The sequence below is a fragment of the Oratosquilla oratoria genome, chromosome 19, assembly GCF_046742065.1.
Source record: "Oratosquilla oratoria isolate Oo_2021 chromosome 19, ASM4674206v1, whole genome shotgun sequence".
NCBI classification, from domain to species: Eukaryota; Metazoa; Arthropoda; class Malacostraca; order Stomatopoda; family Squillidae; genus Oratosquilla; species Oratosquilla oratoria.
In genome coordinates this window covers 57768534-57778533 of record NC_134795.1, presented here as the reverse complement: position 1 = coordinate 57778533, position 10000 = coordinate 57768534, and the positions used below count along the sequence as shown (strand labels likewise).

The window sequence follows — 10000 nt, the reverse complement described above, 5'->3', positions numbered from 1 at the left end:
ATTCTGTAGGACGGAGACCAAAACTGTACCGCATAGTCAAGGATGGGTCTAACTATCGCTAGATAGAGTTTAATAATTACCTCTGCACTTCTATTCGTTACCGTCCTAGCAATGAAGCCTAATGCACTGTTAGCTTTATTTCTGGCGCTAATGCACTGCTTCCTGGTTTTAAGGTCCGGACTCACCAGAACTCCCAAGTCCCTCTCGCACTCAGATTTGTCTAAAAACGTGTTATCTAAGTTGTATCTATTTTCGGGGTTGTGTAGCCCTACGTTTAACACGCTACACTTAGAGATATTGAAGTTCATTTGCCATTTCACCGACCATGTTAACAGTTTATCAAGATCATCCTGCAGAATCTGGGCGTCGTCTCCTGACCTAATTAGGCGTCCTATTTTAGTGTCGTCCGCAAACTTACTAACATCACTATTCAACCCATCGTCTAAGTCGTTTATATACATATTGAACAACAAGGGACCCAAAACCGAGCCCTGGGGGACCCCGCTAGTAACATTGCCCCACCTAGATTTTATTCCATTTATGGTGACCCGCTGTTTTCTGTTACTAATCCAAGCTCTAATCCATTCTAACACTTTTCCTCCTATGCCATGGGCTTTGATTTTATTTAGTAGTCTCTGGTGTGGCACTTTGTCGAATGCTTTGCTAAAGTCAAGGTAAATAACATCGTAATTTTCATTGTTGTCTGACGCCTTATATACCTTAGTGTAAAAGGATAGAAGATTAGTTACACATGACTTACCCTTGGAGAAACCATGCTGTGAATCACGAATTAAATTATGCCCTTCAATGTGTTCTCTGAGTCTATTTACTATTATTGATTCAAGCATTTTTCCTATAACCGATGTCAAACTGATTGGCCTGTAGTTGCATATAGACGATCCATCTCCCTTCTTAAAAACAGGAACAACGTTTGCCTGCCTCCAAGCTTTTGGAACAGAACCAGTGTCTACCGATTTATTGAATGTTATAGTTAACTGGTCGCAGATTTCAAATTTACACTCTTTAAGCATTCTTGGAAAAATCTCGTCTGGACCCGGAGATTTTGTAGCTTTAAGTCTGTCAATCTGTTTGACTACTTCTTTTTTACTAATGCTGATATTAGTTAGACTACTTTCTTCATTCCCTCTGAAAATCGGATCGCAGTCAGGTACTTCATCTAACCTCTCATTAGTAAACACCGATAGAAAATAATTGTTAAACTCCTCACTCATTTTTTCTTCAGATTCAATCATGACATTTTCATCGTTTTTAATTTGTCCTATTCTTTCTTTATTTTTTGTTCTATAGAGGTGAAAGAAACCCTTTGGGTTGGATTTTGCTTGACTGGCAACCTTGATTTCATAATTACGTTTCGCTGAGCGTGTATTCCTTTTAACCAGCTTTGCCATTTTGTTATATCTTAATCTAAGGTGTGATTCCCCGTTTTTCATTTTTACGTAAAGTCCTCTTTTCATTCCGATCTCATGTTTCAATCTGTCCGTCATCCATTTGGGAGTATTACTATTTTTCCGTATTGACTTTAGGGGGATAAATGTGTTTTGTGCATTTATAATTAGATCAGTTAGATTGTTATACATTTTATCTAAATTACTGACCTGACTGTCGGGCCCTCGCCCCCAATTGACCTGACCTAAGGTATGCGTATTACCCTTCGTGACCCAGACCTGACCTAAGGTATACATATTACCCTCTGTGACCCACACCTGACTACCAGCCCATTATTGGTATTATTATTATTATTATTATTATTATTATTATTATTATTATTATTATTATTATTATTATTATTATTATTATTATTATTATTATCATTATTATTATTATTATTATTATTATTATTATTATCATCGTCATCATCATTATTATTATTATTATTATTATCATTATATTATCATTATTATTATTATTATTATCATTATTATTATTATTATTATTATTATTATTATTATTATTATTATTATTATTATTATTATTATTATTATTATTATTATTATTATTATTATTATTATTATAATTATTATTGTTATTATTGTTATTATTATTATTATTATTGTTATTATCATTACTATTATTGTTGTTGTTGTTGTTGTCGTTGCCATTATTAGTGTTATTAACATTTTCTTCTCGGCAGCTGTTCCGGGTGGACGACTTGCCGTTGCTGGTCAACGGCAAAGTGGATCGACAAAAGCTCCTTCGAATGTTCGAGAAGGAAGCCAACAGTAAGTTCCCGAAGGTCCCTTTGTCCTGATCTTCAGCTGCGCATAAGACCATGAGGATGGAGGAGACTGTAAGAGGCCCTAAGGTCTACACTAGGCAGTTCCATGTCCCTTACTACGTGTCATCCCCATCCATACAATGATCTAACTTTCTCTTAAAACAACCGATAATTTCACCGTTCACTACATGGTTACTGAGTTTATTCCATTCAGTAACCACTCTGTTGGTAAGCCAGTTCTTGGATATTTCCACCTTAAATCTAAAATCATCAAATTTAAGACCATTACTACGAGTCCTGCACTGCTCTATTAATATGATGACCTTGCCTACATCGTTCTTGTTGATCCCAGGAGCCTCACCTTCTTGAAGGCCAAAATGGGTCATTTTTTCTTGGTATTAATTAGGTCACTCTCCCTTCCATCCCCAACCTCTTTCTAAGTCAACAGAGCGGGACTCTTAAGGGTCAAATTTAATTTACGTTTCAGTAGGAAACAGGCAAGAATTGGTTTACTAAGAGAGTAGTTAGCGAATGGAATAAACTTAGTAACCATGTAGTGAGCTTTGATACAATTGGCTGTTTTAAGAGAAGATAACTTAATGGATAGGGATGACAGGAGGTAAGGGACATGGAAGTGCCTAGTGTAGGCCTTAGGGTCTCGCAGTCTCCTCTATTCTTATGCTCTTCTGTTCTTATGTAACAGATATGGAATTGTCTGGTGTAGCCCTTATGGCCTCTTACAGTCTGCTCCATTCTTATGTTCTTCTGTTGATATAGCTTTATGGATGGGGATGATAAGTGGTAAAGGACATGGAACCACCTAGTGTAGGCCTTCTGGTCTCATGCAGTCTCCCTCGCTCTTATGTCCTTCTGTTTCCCCGTCAGCTACCAAATGTCTCAAGTTGGACTTGACCGGCTGCCCTGAGGACAAGGAAGACGAGGGGAAGGCTCTTCTGCAGACCATCAGTCGGATACTGGGGCCCTCGGCGCGTCACCCGATCCAGCTGGGGACAAACTTCTTCGATGCCGGAGGAAACTCCCTCAACGCCGTTCTCACTGTCACCTCCCTGCGGGACCTGGGCTACCACGTGGGTGAGTACCTGGGGGACACCCAAGGTACTAATTTAATAAAAGTCAACTGTATTTAATCATCGGGGCAGGGTGTGATTGGTGCTACACTAAATTCGACTTCTGGATGTATATGGACAATGTTGGTCGCAACATAGAGGAAAATAAACTATCATAAACTATCTTCATTTTCTTCCACCACCCAGTCTCCCCCCCCCCTCCCTCTCTCTCTCCCTCTCTCTCTCTCTCTCTCTCTCTCTCTCTCCCAAATAATATTAAATCTTATTTCTTGATGATCGCTAGAGCCTAGACTATCTCCCACTTTTACGTTACTCATTAGGTGCTCATTATTAGTTAAAAGTAAGTCCAGAGTATTTTCTCCCCTCGTAGGATCGGTAATCATTTGTTTTAGGAAATTATCCTGCACCACATCTAAGAATTTTTTTGCTTCCTGATCTCCTACTAAAATTTCCCAGTCAATGTTTCTATAATTAAAATCTCCCATGATCACAACGTTTTTGTACTGGGACGTTCTGCGAATTTCATGAATCAGGGGATCAGTCTGCTCAATGCTGAGGTTAGGAGGTCTATATAGGGCTCCAATGATAACTTTCTTTTTCTTGCCTATAATCTCCACCCAAATAGATTCCGTACTGTTCTTTTCCTTAATCGAATTGTTGATAATACAGTTTATTGTATTTTTAACGAAAAGTGCTACTCCTCCGCCACTACTGCCAACCCTGTCCTTGTGAAAAAACTTATATCCTTCTATTTCGACTTTCGGAAGGAAGTGTTTATCAGCCATGTTGATCCAGGATTCAGTAATGGTTATAATATCAAAATTCTCTACGTACCTCGCAGCAAAAAAAAAAAAAAAAAAAAAAAAAAAAAAAAAAAAATATTGGTTTATTACGCTTCTGCTATTTGTATAGTAAACTTTAATTTTATCCTCCCTCCACCTGCTTTAGTGATTCTTTTCACAGTCCCTGTCTGAGCTGTTTCTATTGCCTAAATTATATTTCGATACTTTCCCCCCACCCCCATCTCCCACGTAATCTACAAAAAAAAATAAAAAAAAATAAAAAAAAATGTAGGATGCCTACTTTTCGCTCAAGGGATTCAGCAAGGAGCTGAAATCCTCTGGGCGACAAGTGTACCCCATCCCTTGTATATAGATGATTCTTACCTTAAAAGCGATCCCAGTTGTCGACAAATGCCCATCCATTGGCCTTACAATGTTTTACCAGCCTGGAAAAATATACTAACGAAGCAAAGCGCTTTCGTATAATAACATTTCAGTGCTGATACAAAGAAGGAATTATAAAAGGAAGAAACAAGGTACAGAATATATGACTGAGTGAGACATGGTGAAGAAGGAATTCGGAGAGGTAGTGGAAGAAGTACACGTGACTTTCACTGCTGTCTTAGTAACCAACAAGTATGGGACAATTGCTCACAACTGGTACATTACAATTTAAAATAACTGAAATTTCTTGGCAAACATAACTACTTCATACAAACCTTGATGGAGATTAACAATTATTTCTTTACTAGATTTGATCCAACTGCATTCAATTAAATTTCTTTCTGTGATGTTATTGTTATATGTGATGACTTTAGCGTTATCCCAGTCAACTGGGTGGTTAAAATTGTTCATGTGGTTGAATATACCGCTAGATTGGTTTCCCTCTCTAACGTATTTCTTGTGTTGATTAATTCGTGTTTTGAGTGTTTTAGCAGTCTGGCCAATTTAAAACTGATTACATAATTTACAAGGTACTTTGTACACACACCTTTTATCACCATTGACGGAATTATTTATGAGCAATTGTCTTACAGTGTTCTTATCAGTAACGTGTACAGACATTGCAAGGGGCAGGTGCTTTGGGCAGGAAACTGGACACTTTACTCTTTTATATTATTCGTATTTGGCAACTATCCGGTAGGGTTTAACATCATTTTCCACATTATAATTTCTGAATGGTAAGAAAATGGAAAAAGCCTGTGAGAAATAATTTGGGGCGCAGGGCAAAGGGGCAGGTGCTCGGGCACCCCCAGCACCCCCCCCCCTCTGCACGGGCCTGGTTCTTATTGTTAAAAACTACATTATTATTAAAACTACGTAATAAACTTGGGATGCTTTGCAGGTTCTCTTGGTACGGTAAAACTAATATGTTATTCTTATTACAAGTTTGAAATGATCTAGGGTTATAAAAGTTTCTTTTGGCATAATTATAAGCTGTATCAAGAAGATGTTTAGGGTATCGCAGCTTATCGTACCAATATCGTATATATATCTTATTTCATCATCGATGTACTCTGGGCTGCAAATGCGTAAAGCCCTAAGGAACATCGAAGAAAAAACAAATAGTTTTACGCCATCAGGGTGTGAGGAATAATAGTGTATACATGAACAAACATTGGTAGGTTTGCGATATACACTAAACTTCAACTGACTTTCACCGTGAACTTAATAGAACTGACATAATTGTTAAGTTTAGATAAAAAATCACTTATGTTAACTTGAATGGGCCACAAACATAGGATGTCATCATCAATGTACCGCAGCCATATGATGTTGGAGGGAATGATCTTTTTGAAACTGAAATATTAAGTAAGATCATTCCATCCATTAACCTTAATCAGTGTTCCCCCCGTCCCTTAGACCCCACCAACCGCTCTCCCTACCCTTCCCAGGCATGTCGGACTTCCTGAGAGCGGAGCGGTTGAAGGACGTGCTGAGGAAGATGACGCGAGTCGAGGGCGAGGGCAGGGATCCCGCCGAGGGTTCTCAGCTCCAGGACGAGCACCACTACGTCACCAAGCCCCTCAAGGAGGAGTACAAAGAGCGCGTCATCAAGTGAGCACCCGCAAGTTCTCACTTTTGTTACTTTGCCCCTTGGGATTAAGTAGGGAGAGGGAGTTTGTTACTATACCCTCACTGTCAAAGAATTCTTAGAGCAAAACCAGAACACAACTCTTTTCTTTTGGTCTGAGATCGATGACAACTTGTGCCTATACTTACCTCCTCCTTCAGTATCCTCGCGGAGAGCTTCCAGAAGAAGGGCGACCTCGAGCAATGGGTCGACACGACGGAGGAGGACTACAAGGACCTCCTGTCAGAGGCTTGGCCAGAACTTATCAATCAGGATCTTAGGTGAGCGAGGAGTTTTTGTTGGTGAAATATGTTTGTATGTATTAGGTATGTGTGTGTGCATCGAGGGAGAGGGAACGAGTAAAGGGTGATGATGATGCGAGGACATGTAACAGTCAGGCTAACGGAATAGAAACTCACCATCCTGCGCCATACAGTGGGAAGTGAGAAATCCTTGGTAGGGCAAAGCCATGTCAGTTGTAGCAAGCCACATTTTTTAAAGGAAATAACGTGTCAATTTATGTGAATATATTTACATGTGTGTGTGTGTGTATGTGTGTGTGTGTGTGTGTGTGTGTGTGTGTATTTACCTAGTTGTATTTACCTAGTTGTATTATGCTCATGGGTCGACCCGTCTTTGTATCTTTCAGCATCAAGTTTTTTCTTAAAATCTTGAGTAGTGTTTGCAGACACTGTTTCTTTATCTAAATTATTCCAGATATCCAGCACTCTGTGTGGGAAGCTGTTTTTCATATCTCTTCTATAGTTATCTTTTTTGAGTTTCTTTTCGTGTCCTCTTGTTTTTCCATTGTCACATTTTAGTAGATCATTCCTATCAAGGATTTCCATTCCTTTCATGATTCTATAGATAGTCAGTAGATCACCTCTTTCTCTTCTCTGCTTCAGTGTTGGTAGTTCTAGTTTCGATAATCTTTGTTCGTATGTTAATTTGGAAAGAGCTGGTGCCAACTTTGTTGTTGCTCTCTGTATTCTTTCTAATTTCTTTATATTCTTTTTAGTACTGGGTATCCGTAATGGCGCTGCATACTCCAGTTTTGGTCTTATTAGTGTAACTAATATTTTTAAAATAATTTCTTCATCCAAATAGTCAAATGCCACTTTCATTGACTTTAATAGGTAGAAGGTGTATTTACCTAGTTGTATTTACCTAGTTATATTTTAGGGGAAGGGGAGTTATGCTCATGATGTCCTGTCTTCATATCTCATTTTATTTAGACTTTTTAAATTTGTGTATAATTTTTGTACACACCACATTTTCATCTAACTGTCTATTACTCTGTGAGAAAAGCTGTTCCTTTTCAGGTCTCTTCTATAGCTGTCTTTTTTTATTTTCTTTCCATGTCCTCTTGTATTTCTGTCATCCCATTTTATCAGATTCTCTCTATCAGTAATTTCTATGCCTTTCATGATTCTGTAAATAGCTATCAAATCTCCTCTCTCTCTTCTTTGCTCTAGTGTCTGTAGTTCAAGTTTTGCTAGTCTCTCTTCATATGATAGTTTTGAGAGTGTTGGTGCCAATTTTGTAATCGCTCTTTGTATTCTTTCAATTTTTTTTTTATAAAAAGGTTTGCACTTGGTGACCATATCGTTGCTGCATATTCTAATCTTGGTCTTCTCAGGGTGATTAGAATTTTCTTCACCATTTCTTCATCCAGGTATGTAAATGCAACTTTGATTGTTCATATTAAATTATAGGTTTCTCCAAAAATCTTATTTATATGTTTCTCAGGTGACATATCATTCATAATAATGACTCCCAGGTCCTTTTCATTTTCTACTTTTTTTATTCCTTCTTCTCCCAATTTATATGATCCTGTTATTCTGTTTTTACTTTTTCCAATTTCCATTATACTACACTTCTTTGTATTGAACTCCATCTCCCACTTCCTACTCCATTCCTGTACTTTATTTAGATCTCTCTGTAGTGATTCACAATCTTCTTCCGTGTTCACTTTTTTCAATAGTTTTGCATCATCTGCAAAGAAGCTCATATAGCTTTCAATTCCTTCATCCATATCATTAATATATATAGCAAACATTATTGGGGCCAGAACTGTTCCTTGTGGAACACCGCTTATTACTTCATCCCATTTTGAGTGCTGGTCTCTTATCACTACTCTCATTTTTCTTTCTTGCAAAAAGTCTTCCATCCAATTTAGCAGTTTGCCCTGTATTCCTCCTTCAGTTTCTAATTTCTTAAGCAACTTCCTCTGTGGTATTTTGTCAAAAGCCTTTTTTAGGTCTAGAAATGCACAATCAGCCCATCCAACTCTTTGTTGTATTACATCTATTAGCCTTGAATAGAAACATATTAAATTGGTGACGCATGATCGTCCTTGTCTGAATCCAAATTGCCTTGGATTTAGCACGTTGTTTTTTCTAAATATTTTACCCATCTATTTTTGACAATTCTTTCACAAATTTTTGCTATTGTACTTGTTAGAGAGACTGGCCTATAGTTGGTAGGGTCTTCTTTATTTCCTCCTTTATATATAGGTACTATATTTGCTTTTTTCCAATCTTCTGGAACTTTTCCTTCTTTCAAGGAACTGTTTATTATGCTATGTATTATGTCTGCCAGTTCATTCCTGCATTCTTTCAAAATCCAGTTTGCTATTTCATCTGGTCCATGCGATTTTCTGACATCAAGATTACTCAAGTGTTTCAATATTTCATTCTTTGTTACTTCTATTTTTTTTCATGGGAGGACTTTCTCTTTCCATTCGATCTCTTCAGGTTGTATGTTCTCCCTTGTAAACACTGATTTAAAATGTTTGTTCATAATTTCCGCCATTTCAATTTCCTCTGTGTATTCAACTCCTCCTTGTCTTAATTTCTCCAAATCTTGTTTGTTTTTCAGTTTGTTGTTTACAAATCTGTAGAATAGTTTTGGTTGATCTTTACACTTTTCTATGACATCTTTTTCATATTTTCTCTTTTCCTCTCTGCACGTTTGTACATATTCATTTCTATAACAAGTATATATTTTCCATTTTTCTGGTCTTTTGTTTTTCTTCAATTTGGTCCAGGCTTTGTCTCTTTTGTCTTTTATCTCCCTACAACTTTTATTGTACCAGCATTTTACATATTCTTTTTCTTGTTTTTGTCTTCAGACATACTTTTCTACTCCTTTTTTATATAGATTTTTGTAAAAATATTCCATTTATATTCTAATTTGGTATCTTCTTTTTGTATTATTTCCCAGTTTTAATTTTGGAAGAATTCTCTTATTTTATCAAATTTTGTTTTTTTTTGTTTATCAATCTTCCTTTTCTATATTGTTCATTTCTTTTCATGTATTTTTTCTCATTTAGTTCTGGTTCTATCAATATGTAGTCACTTTTGCTTATTGGTGCCTGGTATTCTATCTTTTCCACTATTTTAGGTTCTGATGTGATTATTAGGTCTAGTCTCGATGGTTCTTCTTCATTTCTATACCTAGTGTTCTCTTGGATCCATTGTGTCATTGTGTGGTCAATAATCATCTCAAGTAGAACACTTCCCCATGAGTCTTCTCCACCCTTTACGGTCATCTCTTCCCGGCATATTTCTTTGCAATTATAGTCGCCCATCATAACTATTCTTCCTCCATCTTCCATTATCTCGTTTAGTGTTATTCTTGTGTCTTCTAACATGCTTTTATGTTCATTCTCTTCCCAAGAGGCTGTTTTTGGGGACACGTAGTTTATTACAAACTTTCTGCTCTTCTTATCTCTATCTTCTACTTCTATCATAATCATCTCTACTCTATTCTTCCCATATGTGACACTCTTCACGTTTATATCCTTCTTAGTCAGGAA

At 37.1% G+C, this 10000-nt stretch overlaps 1 protein-coding gene across 2 annotated transcripts in view; it reads left to right on the top strand.

The window, feature by feature from the left end:
• Positions 1 to 10000, top strand: part of LOC143035922 (beta-alanyl-bioamine nonribosomal peptide synthetase ebony-like) — a 104573-nt gene that overhangs the window by 85234 nt on the left and 9339 nt on the right. For both annotated transcript variants that reach the window (XM_076203138.1, XM_076203137.1), the window contains 4 exons: positions 2153 to 2240; positions 3122 to 3328; positions 6002 to 6164; positions 6342 to 6461. In XM_076203138.1, coding sequence (XP_076059253.1) covers positions 2153 to 2240; positions 3122 to 3328; positions 6002 to 6164; positions 6342 to 6461 — 578 coding nt within the window. The remainder of the gene's footprint in view (positions 1 to 2152; positions 2241 to 3121; positions 3329 to 6001; positions 6165 to 6341; positions 6462 to 10000) is intronic.